General features: G+C 45.6%; 7 protein-coding genes and 1 pseudogene across 7 annotated transcripts; 2 read left to right on the top strand and 6 right to left on the bottom strand.

Moving 5' to 3' along the window:
- Positions 1–152: 152 nt before the first annotated feature.
- Positions 153–539, bottom strand: LOC131695935 (histone H2A-like). The gene has a single exon (XM_058984464.1). It carries the CDS (start codon positions 537–539, stop codon positions 153–155), a length of 387 nt encoding a protein of 128 aa, XP_058840447.1.
- A 380-nt stretch (positions 540–919) lies between these two features.
- LOC131695933 (histone H2B, gonadal-like) lies at positions 920–1,225 on the top strand (the record flags this gene model as incomplete). The annotated part of the gene is made up of 1 exon (XM_058984463.1): positions 920–1,225. A coding segment is annotated over one exon (306 nt), but the record flags the coding sequence as incomplete, so codon positions are not given.
- A 341-nt stretch (positions 1,226–1,566) lies between these two features.
- LOC131695932 (histone H1A, sperm-like) lies at positions 1,567–2,862 on the bottom strand. Its single transcript, XM_058984462.1, has 2 exons — positions 2,308–2,862; positions 1,567–1,593 (listed from the first exon to the last, which is right to left on the bottom strand). The coding sequence occupies exons 1-2, from the start codon at positions 2,860–2,862 to the stop codon at positions 1,567–1,569; spliced, it is 582 nt and encodes a 193-aa protein (XP_058840445.1).
- A 2,017-nt stretch (positions 2,863–4,879) lies between these two features.
- LOC131695889 (histone H4-like) lies at positions 4,880–5,191 on the bottom strand. Its single transcript, XM_058984423.1, has one exon. It carries the CDS (start codon positions 5,189–5,191, stop codon positions 4,880–4,882), a length of 312 nt encoding a protein of 103 aa, XP_058840406.1.
- Positions 5,192–6,956: 1,765 nt separating this feature from the next.
- LOC131695931 (histone H2A-like) lies at positions 6,957–7,343 on the bottom strand. Its single transcript, XM_058984461.1, has one exon. It carries the CDS (start codon positions 7,341–7,343, stop codon positions 6,957–6,959), a length of 387 nt encoding a protein of 128 aa, XP_058840444.1.
- Positions 7,344–7,717: 374 nt separating this feature from the next.
- LOC131695930 (histone H2B, gonadal-like) lies at positions 7,718–8,029 on the top strand (the record flags this gene model as incomplete). Its single annotated transcript, XM_058984460.1, has 1 exon — positions 7,718–8,029. A coding segment is annotated over one exon (312 nt), but the record flags the coding sequence as incomplete, so codon positions are not given.
- Positions 8,030–8,370: 341 nt separating this feature from the next.
- On the bottom strand, positions 8,371–9,666 carry LOC131695929 (histone H1A, sperm-like). Its single transcript, XM_058984459.1, has 2 exons — positions 9,112–9,666; positions 8,371–8,397 (listed from the first exon to the last, which is right to left on the bottom strand). The coding sequence occupies exons 1-2, from the start codon at positions 9,664–9,666 to the stop codon at positions 8,371–8,373; spliced, it is 582 nt and encodes a 193-aa protein (XP_058840442.1).
- Positions 9,667–11,689: 2,023 nt separating this feature from the next.
- Positions 11,690–14,873, bottom strand: part of LOC131695928 (uncharacterized) — a 28,259-nt pseudogene continuing 25,075 nt past the window's right edge.

The following is a 14,873-nucleotide window of genomic DNA, read 5'->3' as shown; positions in this document are numbered from 1 at the left end:
TCTGACGAGCATTGCAAAAAAAAAAAACTTGTGCAATGCTCACAGAAATGTACGTTGATGATTATCGGAGTGAAAATCAAATTAACTCTTTTTATCAGAAGAAAATAGTCGCCCTGAAAAGGGCGGTTTTTACGGCTAGAAAGGAGCGGGATTTAAGTTGCTGCGGAGGCCCTCTTTTCAGTCTTCTTCGGCAGCAGTGCGGCCTGTATGTTAGGCAACACGCCACCCTGAGCAATGGTCACACCGGAGAGCAGTTTGTTCAGCTCTTCGTCATTTCGAATGGCCAGCTGCAGATGACGGGGGATGATTCTGGTCTTTTTGTTATCGCGAGCAGCGTTTCCTGCCAGCTCCAGTACTTCGGCGGCAAGATATTCCATCACAGCTGCCAAGTAGACGGGTGCTCCGGCACCGACACGTTCAGCATAATTTCCCTTCCTCAGCAGACGGTGAATTCGGCCAACAGGGAACTGGAGACCGGCACGAACTGAGCGGGATTTTGGCTTTCCCTTCACTTTTCCTCCTTTACCGCGTGCAGACATTGTTGTAGGTTTATCGCTGTGCGCGTTCGTGTGTAGTCACGTAGACAATACGAGTAACACTGATGCCACTCGCGCACACAGCACCCCTTGTTATGCATTCGCTTCATTGCACATCGTTCGCCAAAGGGGCGGAGTAGCGAACGAACGAAACGCGCTAAACACAAAAAAGGACGAACCTTCGTCTCGCTACACGATCGTATATAAGCGATATGTAGTGATTTTTGCTACCAATCAGTCAGCGCAGTTCGCATCGAGAGCGTTAACAGCAGCACAACCACGTCGTTACTATGGCACCGAAAGCCAGCGGAAAGGCTGTGAAAAAATCCGGCGGCGGCGGTGGCAAGGCACAGAAGAACATCGCCACAAAAGCAGGAGGAGGAGAGAAGAAGAAGCGAAAGCAACGGCGCAAGGAAAGCTACGCTATCTACATCTACAAGGTGCTGAAGCAGGTCCATCCGGACACCGGTGTCTCGTCGAAGGCGATGAGCATCATGAATAGCTTCGTGAACGACATCTTCGAGCGTATTGCTAACGAAGCATCTCGTCTGGCCCATTACAACCGACGGTCGACGATCACCTCCCGCGAGGTACAGACCGCCGTTCGTTTGCTGTTACCGGGAGAGCTGGCGAAACATGCCGTATCGGAAGGTACCAAGGCCGTTACCAAGTATACCAGCTCGAAGTAAACGTGTCGCCCGCCCCGCCGCCGGATGTCACACACCACCACCCCATCGTCATCGGCCCTTTTCAGGGCCACCAAAACACGTTCTGGTAAAGAGTTGAATTGAAATGTGTACACATAGTTTATATAAACATTAGTTGTTGTTGTTTGTTTGTTTGTTTGTTTCATTAGAGCAAAAACGTCGTTGTCATTTTTGTTTCTCTGTCCATTTTTCAAATCATCACCAAATCAATTGCTGTAGTTTGTGGAAGTAGTCTTTCCCCTTACCGCTAGTTGATTGTTTTTGTTAAGACGGAAAACGGTCTTTTTTCTACCCCTTTATCGTCTATATTCTACTCAGTCAGTCTAAAACAGCCCCTGCGTATGAAAATTCTGCCGCAAAAAGAACACATTTCTGGATCATACTTGTTAATACAATGCACTTCCCAGCCTTCAAACTTCTGATCTGCGTTGAACGTTAATAATTAAATACCCAACACAATTCATAATCGCAAAGTTGAACAATACAATACGTTCGTCAATTTAGGCTAAAAAATCGGTAATTATCGTTCGTTCGTTTGTTTATTGTGCCAGCCAATTTTTCTCTGTTTTATTATAGCCAAAATAAGCGCGTTGTTTGCTAATCAGAGTAATATTATACTTGCTCTGTTTGTTTGTTTGTTTGTTAAGGCAACAGAAAACCACGGCCTACTATTAATTTACCTGTACGTACGTACGTTTATCTGAGCAAGAAACCGCGCCTATTTACTATAGTGATTTGTTTAATCAAACTAACGACGACTGATTTATCTTGCCAATCGGCAGCCAGTTGAATGCGGGTGTGTGCGCGCGCTGCTGCTCAAGCTAGAAAACTCATGGGGGGAACGGAGCATTAACGGAAAATAAGCATCAATCAATTCTTTACAATTTTGTTAGTCCTGAAAAGGACTGTTGTTTTGGGGGGACGCGCACGTTGTCGGGAATTTACTTCTTGCCGGCGGTGACCTTCTTCGGGGCGGTGGCGGCCTTCTTTGGCTTAGGTGCCCTCGGCTTGTTCGCTGCAGCCTTCGATGGTTTGGTGGCTTTCTGTTTAGTGGCAGCCGTTACCGCCTTTGCAGGGGCAGCAGCTTTCGCTTTCTTCGTAGCCGATTTCTTAGCGGCCGGGATCGCCGCCTTTGGCTTGCTGGTCTTCTCACCACCACCAGCCGGCGGATTTTTCTTCTCCCCGGATTTAGTAGCCGATTTCTTCGGTTTTTTCGCTGCACCCGATGGTGGTTTCTTATCGCCAGCCGGTTTCTTTGCTTCGACCGTCACCTTAAACGATCCGGAAGCACCGGTACCCTTGGTCTGGGTGATGTTTCCCTTCTCGACACCCGTTTTCAAAGCCTTCCGGATAAACGGAGCCAGCCTGGCGACGTCACACATGTAGTTGGCGGCGATGTACTTTTTGATCGCCTGCAGTGATGATCCGCTCCGTTCCTTCAGGGTCCGGATGGCAGCCAGAACCATCTCACTCACTGGTGGATGGGTTGAAGATTTTTTCGGTTTCTTGGCGTCACTCTTGCTAGCCTTGGCCGCCTGCTTCGGTGGCGCTTTGGCGGCTGGCGGAGAGGCGACGACGGCAGGGGCCGTAGCAGCAACGTCGATAGCAGTTTCAGCCATTGCGCGTTCGTTTGGTTTGGTTTTCTTCCACACACACAGTTGTAGACGACGAGTCGATGGATGCACGATGATGCAAGTCTGCGAATATGATAACCGGGGGTCCGGTGTCTGTTGTTTAGGATCGTATTCATCGGCTCTGTTTGGGAACGCGTAGATGACGGTTGGAAGTTACTATTCGATCGGTGCCGGTAAAATTTTACGGACTGTTGTTTTAAATCAACCAAAATCGAATTACTGCTTGTGAAAAGTACACTGGAAGTTTGCATTCAATTTACTGCACTGTCCGCACCGTCCAAACTAACACCCGCTGAACATTCTGTTTTAAGCGTATGGCCGAATATTATCAAATCATGTATCCGACTATGGCGGCACGTGCAAACTGAATTGTGGAAAATAGGTTAATTTGAACCTTCTAGCAATTGGAAAACCTTTTCGGTGCTATCCAATCGAAAGAAAACTTCTCTCTATATAAAATTATTTCATTTTTGTACATATTTGCTCGAGCGGAAGTGCTCGTAATTTGGCGACCTGCGGAAAACGTTTCGGTCGGCTGGTCCTTTGCTGAAAACTTTCGTTATTAAAATTACTAAAACAAAAAAAGTTAACGGGTGGCAACACAAATTTTGGATTTTTTTTCTCAACCTGTCAAAAAAAAAGACAAACGATTCGATTGAAATTAGAAGATACGTTCTCCATTGTTGGCCAAAAATTAGTGAACATTTCAAACCGATCCGTAATTGGATGCTGTTCGGCGAAGCTTCCGTTTGATGTCGGAACAGGCGCGTAGTACGGCGTCTACGTCAACTTTGCTAATGCATTTCGTGATCTTCTACCAATCAACTTGTTTGCAATTCGTGGCTCTCAAAACGAAATCCCGAAGAAATCTGCGATTGGGCGACACTGAAGCAAATTGTGAAGCGGGTTGTGCTTTTTAGGGTACAAATGGGATCGAGTGGGTATTCGGGAACGATTGTTTTTTTTTTTTTTTTGCTTTTTTTTGCGAGGGAAGTAACTTGCTTCGTGCAAAACAAAATATTTAGCCAAAATAATTTTTTTTATCAACCGGCAAGCGGCATTGAGATTGCACCGTCGAAAGGTGTTGTAAACAGTCGACGGCGCAACGTTTTCCCCTTTGAAATATTGTACCGTGCACTTTTCGCCGAGATTCTTGTGTTGCTCGTAGAACCGTACAACGCGCTCGCGAAATGCTTTCTTGTTTCGACGGCAGAGACAGACAGAGAGAAATACCTCGAAAAAAATCCAACATTTTAGTTGCGGATTTTGATTTTAGTGCTCTAATCATCAGTGTTATTTCGAATTGCTTTGGCTAACTCAAAATTCTATTATTTAGGATGTACTGATCAACTCGCTACATCGTTGTGTACATGGCTGTGAGCTGATAAACCGCACGCGTCGACCATCACACCCAGGCGCTTCAGCGCACGCATCGATGGGAACGCTTGTCCCCCGACACAGATCACAAGCTGGACTTTTTTACGGTTGCTCAATCTCTCTCTCTCTCTCTCTCTCTCTCTCTCTCTCTCTCTCTCTCTTCCTGTGTGTGTGTGTGTGTGTGTGTTGTAATTGCTTCCTGATTGATACAGTACTAACTCACCAGCCATCAACTTTACTTTTATCATTCAGACCAATTAAAGGTACGCAAATTCATAGGTAGACAGGTAGGTGAAAGCGTGGTAAGCTAAAACGTGCGCGCGCGAAAAAAAGAGTCGGTCGGCGGTTCGTTGCTATCGAGAAACGAGCCGTTTTGTCCCATGATACGCAAGCTCAGGAGAAAGAAAAAGGAAATGCATATATGAAAAAAGGGAAACCCAGCGACTGAGCGCGTTGTAGTGTTACGACGGTCTCTCGCATATCCATCAAAATCGCACATTAAACAGTACGCCCCTGCAACGTGGATGAAAATTATGAAGGATACATTTCAAACTAATTCTTTTTTCTAAACATTTGGTGGCCCTGAAAAGGGCCTTTTGTGTTGTCGTGAACGTCGTGGTAGGGCTTAACCACCAAAACCGTACAATGTGCGTCCCTGGCGTTTAAGCGCATAGACGACATCCATCGCAGTGACGGTCTTCCGTTTGGCATGTTCAGTGTACGTCACAGCGTCCCGGATAACGTTTTCCAGAAAAATCTTCAGCACACCACGGGTTTCCTCGTATATCAAACCGGAGATTCGCTTCACTCCTCCACGTCGAGCCAGACGACGAATGGCGGGTTTGGTGATGCCCTGGATATTGTCACGAAGCACCTTGCGGTGCCGCTTAGCGCCTCCCTTGCCGAGCCCTTTGCCTCCTTTGCCACGGCCAGTCATCTTCTTGGTTGTTGTAGGTAATAACTTAGTAGGCTAGCGCAGCACACCTGCAGCAGCGAGATTCCAATACCGAATGTTGCAATTCGGCCCATTGAGTAGCGCTTTTATACTGATGCACACACATTCTCAGTCGCCGCCGCATAGGAAGATTACCATGGCTGCTATCTATATGCTTACTCGTGATGTGTTGGTTTGAAGGGGAAATAGCGCGAACACGAAGTTCACTGTTGCCACTGTTTTAGTAGCTTGGGATTGCCGAAATCTGCTTTATCCGGACTAATGCTGACATGGTAGCATTTTCCCTGGAAAACGATTGCCCGGAAATTGATTCTCCTGAAAAAGAAAGAAAGAAAAAGTAAATCGAAAAACAAACGGGTTTTTTTTTTAACTTATAAAGATTTTCTATACATCCGTCTACATGGTACGTTATATTGGCTTCTATGGTACTTAAATATCGATATCTGATACTGATCTATGATGGAACAAATTGTTACTGATGAACAAACTATTTCTGTTTGATATTCTTCTACTGTTGGAATTTTATTGATTTCTAGGCGATTTTTTTTGCTCATACATAGTTTTTCTTTTTAGGAATATTTTTTTGCAAATCTAATGAAAAGCTGAAAAAATCAAGTCTGGCAACACTGGCTCCGGAATGGAAATGGTGGGGGAAGTATAGTAGCCGAATCGAACCGTATACGGAACGAAAAGGCACATGGCACGTACACGAGCGAGACAGGCGATAGTAGTGTTTATTCGCGACTATAAAAAAAATCGGTCGGTCTGTTTTGGTCATCATTCGTCGTTTGAACAGCATCACAGTGGTATCAGTAGTAGAGCAGAATTTTCGCGCCATGGCCCGTACGAAACAGACCGCCCGCAAGTCCACCGGAGGGAAAGCTCCCCGCAAACAGTTGGCAACGAAGGCTGCCCGTAAAAGTGCCCCAGCTACGGGTGGCGTTAAGAAGCCCCATCGCTACAGACCAGGAACTGTCGCGCTGCGAGAAATTCGTCGCTATCAGAAGTCGACAGAGCTACTAATCCGCAAGCTGCCCTTCCAGCGTCTGGTTCGTGAGATCGCGCAGGACTTCAAAACCGATCTGCGCTTCCAGAGCTCAGCCGTCATGGCCCTTCAAGAAGCCAGCGAGGCTTACCTGGTTGGTTTGTTCGAGGATACCAATCTGTGCGCTATCCATGCCAAGCGAGTGACCATCATGCCGAAAGACATCCAACTGGCTCGCCGGATCCGTGGGGAGCGGGCCTAAATTTGGTGTGTGCCCATCACCCCCCAGAACGAAACAGCAACAAACGGTCCTTTTCAGGACCACAACCAATCATATTTTACTAAGAATTATTAGCAGAAATTTTCCGTTTCCCTCCAAAAATGCTCAGGCGGGTGGCTGTGTGTGTTTGTTAGACAGCACGCCGATGGGGGATTTTTTGCCAGCAGCACCACCTCGTACCGATCGACAGTAGTAGCGTGTGAAAAACAAGACCCATTGAGGGAAATCTTGCGCGGCCGATTTGTGATTTAGCACCAAATCGATGAGTGAACTTTTGAGAGATTGGGTGAAATCGTCAATGCCATGATATGAGGGAAACTATTATTAAGCGTCTGACGAGCATTGCAAAAAAAAAAACTTGTGCAATGCTCACAGAAATGTACGTTGATGATTATCGGAGTGAAAATCAAATTAACTCTTTTTATCAGAAGAAAATAGTCGCCCTGAAAAGGGCGGTTTTTACGGCTAGAAAGGAGCGGGATTTAAGTTGCTGCGGAGGCCCTCTTTTCAGTCTTCTTCGGCAGCAGTGCGGCCTGTATGTTAGGCAACACGCCACCCTGAGCAATGGTCACACCGGAGAGCAGTTTGTTCAGCTCTTCGTCATTTCGAATGGCCAGCTGCAGATGACGGGGGATGATTCTGGTCTTTTTGTTATCGCGAGCAGCGTTTCCTGCCAGCTCCAGTACTTCGGCGGCAAGATATTCCATCACAGCTGCCAAGTAGACGGGTGCTCCGGCACCGACACGTTCAGCATAATTTCCCTTCCTCAGCAGACGGTGAATTCGGCCAACAGGGAACTGGAGACCGGCACGAACTGAGCGGGATTTTGGCTTTCCCTTCACTTTTCCTCCTTTACCGCGTGCAGACATTGTTGTAGGTTTATCGCTGTGCGCGTTCGTGTGTAGTCACGTAGACAATACGAGTAACACTGATGCCACTCGCGCACACAGCATCCCTTGTTATGCATTCGCTTCATTGCACATCGTTCGCCAAAGGGGCGGAGTAGCGAACGAACGAAACGCGCTAAACACAAAAAAGGACGAACCTTCGTCTCGCTACACGATCGTATATAAGCGATATGTAGTGATTTTTGCTACCAATCAGTCAGCGCAGTTCGCATCGAGAGCGTTAACAGCAGCACAACCACGTCGTTACTATGGCACCGAAAGCCAGCGGAAAGGCTGTGAAAAAATCCGGCGGCGGCGGTGGCAAGGCACAGAAGAACATCGCCACAAAAGCAGGAGGAGGAGAGAAGAAGAAGCGAAAGCAACGGCGCAAGGAAAGCTACGCTATCTACATCTACAAGGTGCTGAAGCAGGTCCATCCGGACACCGGTGTCTCGTCGAAGGCGATGAGCATCATGAATAGCTTCGTGAACGACATCTTCGAGCGTATTGCTAACGAAGCATCTCGTCTGGCCCATTACAACCGACGGTCGACGATCACCTCCCGCGAGGTACAGACCGCCGTTCGTTTGCTGTTACCGGGAGAGCTGGCGAAACATGCCGTATCGGAAGGTACCAAGGCCGTTACCAAGTATACCAGCTCGAAGTAAACGTGTCGCCCGCCCCGCCGCCGGATGTCACACACCACCACCCCATCGTCATCGGCCCTTTTCAGGGCCACCAAAACACGTTCTGGTAAAGAGTTGAATTGAAATGTGTACACATAGTTTATATAAACATTAGTTGTTGTTGTTTGTTTGTTTGTTTGTTTCATTAGAGCAAAAACGTCGTTGTCATTTTTGTTTCTCTGTCCATTTTTCAAATCATCACCAAATCAATTGCTGTAGTTTGTGGAAGTAGTCTTTCCCCTTACCGCTAGTTGATTGTTTTTGTTAAGACGGAAAACGGTCTTTTTTCTACCCCTTTATCGTCTATATTCTACTCAGTCAGTCTAAAACAGCCCCTGCGTATGAAAATTCTGCCGCAAAAAGAACACATTTCTGGATCATACTTGTTAATACAATGCACTTCCCAGCCTTCAAACTTCTGATCTGCGTTGAACGTTAATAATTAAATACCCAACACAATTCATAATCGCAAAGTTGAACAATACAATACGTTCGTCAATTTAGGCTAAAAAATCGGTAATTATCGTTCGTTCGTTTGTTTATTGTGCCAGCCAATTTTTCTCTGTTTTATTATAGCCAAAATAAGCGCGTTGTTTGCTAATCAGAGTAATATTATACTTGCTCTGTTTGTTTGTTTGTTTGTTAAGGCAACAGAAAACCACGGCCTACTATTAATTTACCTGTACGTACGTACGTTTATCTGAGCAAGAAACCGCGCCTATTTACTATAGTGATTTGTTTAATCAAACTAACGACGACTGATTTATCTTGCCAATCGGCAGCCAGTTGAATGCGGGTGTGTGCGCGCGCTGCTGCTCAAGCTAGAAAACTCATGGGGGGAACGGAGCATTAACGGAAAATAAGCATCAATCAATTCTTTACAATTTTGTTAGTCCTGAAAAGGACTGTTGTTTTGGGGGGACGCGCACGTTGTCGGGAATTTACTTCTTGCCGGCGGTGACCTTCTTCGGGGCGGTGGCGGCCTTCTTTGGCTTAGGTGCCCTCGGCTTGTTCGCTGCAGCCTTCGATGGTTTGGTGGCTTTCTGTTTAGTGGCAGCCGTTACCGCCTTTGCAGGGGCAGCAGCTTTCGCTTTCTTCGTAGCCGATTTCTTAGCGGCCGGGATCGCCGCCTTTGGCTTGCTGGTCTTCTCACCACCACCAGCCGGCGGATTTTTCTTCTCCCCGGATTTAGTAGCCGATTTCTTCGGTTTTTTCGCTGCACCCGATGGTGGTTTCTTATCGCCAGCCGGTTTCTTTGCTTCGACCGTCACCTTAAACGATCCGGAAGCACCGGTACCCTTGGTCTGGGTGATGTTTCCCTTCTCGACACCCGTTTTCAAAGCCTTCCGGATAAACGGAGCCAGCCTGGCGACGTCACACATGTAGTTGGCGGCGATGTACTTTTTGATCGCCTGCAGTGATGATCCGCTCCGTTCCTTCAGGGTCCGGATGGCAGCCAGAACCATCTCACTCACTGGTGGATGGGTTGAAGATTTTTTCGGTTTCTTGGCGTCACTCTTGCTAGCCTTGGCCGCCTGCTTCGGTGGCGCTTTGGCGGCTGGCGGAGAGGCGACGACGGCAGGGGCCGTAGCAGCAACGTCGATAGCAGTTTCAGCCATTGCGCGTTCGTTTGGTTTGGTTTTCTTCCACACACACAGTTGTAGACGACGAGTCGATGGATGCACGATGATGCAAGTCTGCGAATATGATAACCGGGGGTCCGGTGTCTGTTGTTTAGGATCGTATTCATCGGCTCTGTTTGGGAACGCGTAGATGACGGTTGGAAGTTACTATTCGATCGGTGCCGGTAAAATTTTACGGACTGTTGTTTTAAATCAACCAAAATCGAATTACTGCTTGTGAAAAGTACACTGGAAGTTTGCATTCAATTTACTGCACTGTCCGCACCGTCCAAACTAACACCCGCTGAACATTCTGTTTTAAGCGTATGGCCGAATATTATCAAATCATGTATCCGACTATGGCGGCACGTGCAAACTGAATTGTGGAAAATAGGTTAATTTGAACCTTCTAGCAATTGGAAAACCTTTTCGGTGCTATCCAATCGAAAGAAAACTTCTCTCTATATAAAATTATTTCATTTTTGTACATATTTGCTCGAGCGGAAGTGCTCGTAATTTGGCGACCTGCGGAAAACGTTTCGGTCGGCTGGTCCTTTGCTGAAAACTTTCGTTATTAAAATTACTAAAACAAAAAAAGTTAACGGGTGGCAACACAAATTTTGGATTTTTTTTCTCAACCTGTCAAAAAAAAAGACAAACGATTCGATTGAAATTAGAAGATACGTTCTCCATTGTTGGCCAAAAATTAGTGAACATTTCAAACCGATCCGTAATTGGATGCTGTTCGGCGAAGCTTCCGTTTGATGTCGGAACAGGCGCGTAGTACGGCGTCTACGTCAACTTTGCTAATGCATTTCGTGATCTTCTACCAATCAACTTGTTTGCAATTCGTGGCTCTCAAAACGAAATCCCGAAGAAATCTGCGATTGGGCGACACTGAAGCAAATTGTGAAGCGGGTTGTGCTTTTTAGGGTACAAATGGGATCGAGTGGGTATTCGGGAACGATTGTTTTTTTTTTTTTTTTGCTTTTTTTTGCGAGGGAAGTAACTTGCTTCGTGCAAAACAAAATATTTAGCCAAAATAATTTTTTTTATCAACCGGCAAGCGGCATTGAGATTGCACCGTCGAAAGGTGTTGTAAACAGTCGACGGCGCAACGTTTTCCCCTTTGAAATATTGTACCGTGCACTTTTCGCCGAGATTCTTGTGTTGCTCGTAGAACCGTACAACGCGCTCGCGAAATGCTTTCTTGTTTCGACGGCAGAGACAGACAGAGAGAAATACCTCGAAAAAAATCCAACATTTTAGTTGCGGATTTTGATTTTAGTGCTCTAATCATCAGTGTTATTTCGAATTGCTTTGGCTAACTCAAAATTCTATTATTTAGGATGTACTGATCAACTCGCTACATCGTTGTGTACATGGCTGTGAGCTGATAAACCGCACGCGTCGACCATCACACCCAGGCGCTTCAGCGCACGCATCGATGGGAACGCTTGTCCCCCGACACAGATCACAAGCTGGACTTTTTTACGGTTGCTCAATCTCTCTCTCTCTCTCTCTCTCTCTCTCTCTCTCTCTCTCTCTCTCTCTCTTCCTGTGTGTGTGTGTGTGTGTGTGTTGTAATTGCTTCCTGATTGATACAGTACTAACTCACCAGCCATCAACTTTACTTTTATCATTCAGACCAATTAAAGGTACGCAAATTCATAGGTAGACAGGTAGGTGAAAGCGTGGTAAGCTAAAACGTGCGCGCGCGAAAAAAAGAGTCGGTCGGCGGTTCGTTGCTATCGAGAAACGAGCCGTTTTGTCCCATGATACGCAAGCTCAGGAGAAAGAAAAAGGAAATGCATATATGAAAAAAGGGAAACCCAGCGACTGAGCGCGTTGTAGTGTTACGACGGTCTCTCGCATATCCATCAAAATCGCACATTAAACAGTACGCCCCTGCAACGTGGATGAAAATTATGAAGGATACATTTCAAACTAATTCTTTTTTCTAAACATTTGGTGGCCCTGAAAAGGGCCTTTTGTGTTGTCGTGAACGTCGTGGTAGGGCTTAACCACCAAAACCGTACAATGTGCGTCCCTGGCGTTTAAGCGCATAGACGACATCCATCGCAGTGACGGTCTTCCGTTTGGCATGTTCAGTGTACGTCACAGCGTCCCGGATAACGTTTTCCAGAAAAATCTTCAGCACACCACGGGTTTCCTCGTATATCAAACCGGAGATTCGCTTCACTCCTCCACGTCGAGCCAGACGACGAATGGCGGGTTTGGTGATGCCCTGGATATTGTCACGAAGCACCTTGCGGTGCCGCTTAGCGCCTCCCTTGCCGAGCCCTTTGCCTCCTTTGCCACGGCCAGTCATCTTCTTGGTTGTTGTAGGTAATAACTTAGTAGGCTAGCGCAGCACACCTGCAGCAGCGAGATTCCAATACCGAATGTTGCAATTCGGCCCATTGAGTAGCGCTTTTATACTGATGCACACACATTCTCAGTCGCCGCCGCATAGGAAGATTACCATGGCTGCTATCTATATGCTTACTCGTGATGTGTTGGTTTGAAGGGGAAATAGCGCGAACACGAAGTTCACTGTTGCCACTGTTTTAGTAGCTTGGGATTGCCGAAATCTGCTTTATCCGGACTAATGCTGACATGGTAGCATTTTCCCTGGAAAACGATTGCCCGGAAATTGATTCTCCTGAAAAAGAAAGAAAGAAAAAGTAAATCGAAAAACAAACGGGTTTTTTTTTTAACTTATAAAGATTTTCTATACATCCGTCTACATGGTACGTTATATTGGCTTCTATGGTACTTAAATATCGATATCTGATACTGATCTATGATGGAACAAATTGTTACTGATGAACAAACTATTTCTGTTTGATATTCTTCTACTGTTGGAATTTTATTGATTTCTAGGCGATTTTTTTTGCTCATACATAGTTTTTCTTTTTAGGAATATTTTTTTGCAAATCTAATGAAAAGCTGAAAAAATCAAGTCTGGCAACACTGGCTCCGGAATGGAAATGGTGGGGGAAGTATAGTAGCCGAATCGAACCGTATACAGAACGAAAAGGCACATGGCACGTACACGAGCGAGACAGGCGATAGTAGTGTTTATTCGCGACTATAAAAAAAATCGGTCGGTCTGTTTTGGTCATCCAAGATCATTCGTTCGTCGTGTCTTAACGTGTTCAGACGTGTATTTTTTTTTTTTAATGTAGAATACATTTAAGGTTTCAATATAGGGGTCCCGTTTCAAAATATCGGCTGCGGCGCCGCGTCAGATTTTGAACGTTAATAACTTTTATCATACTTAACAGAATGATTTGATTTTTAGACCAATTTGTTGCAAATATGTTCCTCTATGCTGTATTAAAATTTGAAGTATGTATAACATGTACTAATAACAAAAAAAATGTGTTTTGAAAAATCTTTCGAAAACGACTCGGAAAAGTGAAAATTTTCAGCCCATCCCGCACAGAGCCGTCGTTATGGTAGACCAACCGAACAATAAAATAATGAAAAGTTTATATATAGGTCCATTACATGTTTGTTCGTATGGTTATTCGCATTGGGTTGCTTGACGAGAGCACTTGGTGGGGGAAAGACGGCATATTCCTTTGGTTAGGCCATTAGAAGCCGGACGGAAAGGAAAGGCTCATGCACGGCACGAGAACGAGCGAGAAAGCGATAGTAGTGCATATTAGCGCGATTATATAAATATCTGTCGGTCGGTTTTTCTCATCATTCGTATTCGTTCAAGCACTAGCAAGCAGCCAGTCCACCGAAGAAAAGCAGTCGGCGATGACGACGGCGGAAAAAGTGCCCCAGCTACTGGTGACTCATCGCAACCCGATCAGGAACTGTCGCCCTGCAAGAATTTCGCCCCAACTAAAGGGCAACAGAGTAGGCTATCGTTCCAGCGTCTGGGTCGTGAGATTGTGCAGGACTGCAAAGTCGAGCTACGCTTACAAAGCTCAGTCGTAATGATGCCCCGAGAAGCCAACGATGCCTACTTGGTCGGTTTGTTCGAGAATGCAAAATAGTGCTTTCTAGCTCACCGTGTCCGCGGGGAGTGCGTCTGAATTATGCTCCCGCAATAAAACAATAAACGGTTCTTTACAGGACCAATTAATTGTGTTCTAATAAGAGTTAAACTGAAATTTACATTTTATGGTGTATAACAAATAATTTTCAGAAAGCAATATAAGAAATACGATGTGTGGAAAGAAAGAAAGAGAATTTAAATTATCTTCTCTCGCTCGTTTTCGTGCACTGCTTTTCCATTCCTTTCTGCTGCTACTACCATCATAACTGAAACGAATGTGCGTGTTCCCCCACCATCTCATGGCCAGTGTTGCCACAATTGCATGTCGCTATAACAATTTGAATTATTTTATTGATCCTCTCTAGTATTGATAAAATATAGAACATGCAAAGTACACTAGTCGCATGCTTTTATTCGAACTTTTTGGCAGCCTCCATTGATTAACTGCATAAATCGATTTGTTTGTGCAGCTCCTTGCTAGTAGCAAACTAAATAGCCTTTATCAGCGCTAACAAATAAAACAAAAGAATTTAAGTTTGTGAAAATCTTTTCCTTCCTTCTTTTCAAATCTGCAACATTCTTTGAAAATATTGTTGGAATGTTGTTATTGAAAAACTGAACATGCAAGTTTGCTAGCACTGGCCACTAGATTGAAGGCGATGGAAAGACAGAATATTCGTTTTGGTTATGCTAGTATTGGTAGCCGAACGGAAAGGAAAGGCACAGGAATGGCACGAAAACGAGCGGGAGAGCGATAGTAGTGCTTTCTTGTGTTTTCATATATGAATATTGGTCGGTCGGTTTTTCTCATCATTCGTATTCGTTCAAGCACTAGCAAGCAGCCAGTCCACCGGAGGAAAGGAGTTGGCGATGATGACGGTCCGCAAAAGTGCCCCAGCTACTGGTGGCCCATCGCAACCAACTACCGATCAGGAACTGTCGCCATGCTAGTATTTCGCCCCAACTAAAGGGCAACGGAGCAACTAATCCGCTGGCTAACATTCCAGCGTCTGGTTCGTAAGGTTGTGTATTACTTCAAAGTCGAGCTACGCTTACAAAACTCAGCCGTAATGAAGCCACTGATGCCTACTTGGTCGGTTTGTGGGAGTGGGCGTAAATTACAATAAAAGCAACGGTTCTTTTCAGGACCAATCAATTGTGTTCTAGTAAGAGTTAAACTGAAACT

This window comes from Topomyia yanbarensis, unplaced genomic scaffold (genome assembly GCF_030247195.1).
Source record: "Topomyia yanbarensis strain Yona2022 unplaced genomic scaffold, ASM3024719v1 HiC_scaffold_6, whole genome shotgun sequence".
Lineage (NCBI taxonomy): Eukaryota > Metazoa > Arthropoda > Insecta > Diptera > Culicidae > Topomyia > Topomyia yanbarensis.
The sequence above is the reverse complement of the archived record's forward strand: the minus strand, read 5'-3'. Positions and strand labels throughout refer to the sequence as shown.

What these genes read in the sequence shown, in the direction of transcription:
- LOC131695931 (XM_058984461.1), bottom strand. Translation starts at nt 7,343, where the DNA reads ATGTCTGCACGCGGTAAAGGAGGAAAAGTGAAGGGAAAGCCAAAATCC.
- LOC131695889 (XM_058984423.1), bottom strand. Translation starts at nt 5,191, where the DNA reads ATGACTGGCCGTGGCAAAGGAGGCAAAGGGCTCGGCAAGGGAGGCGCT.
- LOC131695932 (XM_058984462.1), bottom strand. Translation starts at nt 2,862, where the DNA reads ATGGCTGAAACTGCTATCGACGTTGCTGCTACGGCCCCTGCCGTCGTC. An exon ending in CTGCTGCCCCTGCAAAGGCG is followed by an intron (nt 1,594 to 2,307) that starts GTAACGGCTGCC and finishes TTTTTGCGGCAG; the next exon opens with AATTTTCATACGCAGGGGCT.
- LOC131695929 (XM_058984459.1), bottom strand. Translation starts at nt 9,666, where the DNA reads ATGGCTGAAACTGCTATCGACGTTGCTGCTACGGCCCCTGCCGTCGTC. An exon ending in CTGCTGCCCCTGCAAAGGCG is followed by an intron (nt 8,398 to 9,111) that starts GTAACGGCTGCC and finishes TTTTTGCGGCAG; the next exon opens with AATTTTCATACGCAGGGGCT.
- LOC131695935 (XM_058984464.1), bottom strand. Translation starts at nt 539, where the DNA reads ATGTCTGCACGCGGTAAAGGAGGAAAAGTGAAGGGAAAGCCAAAATCC.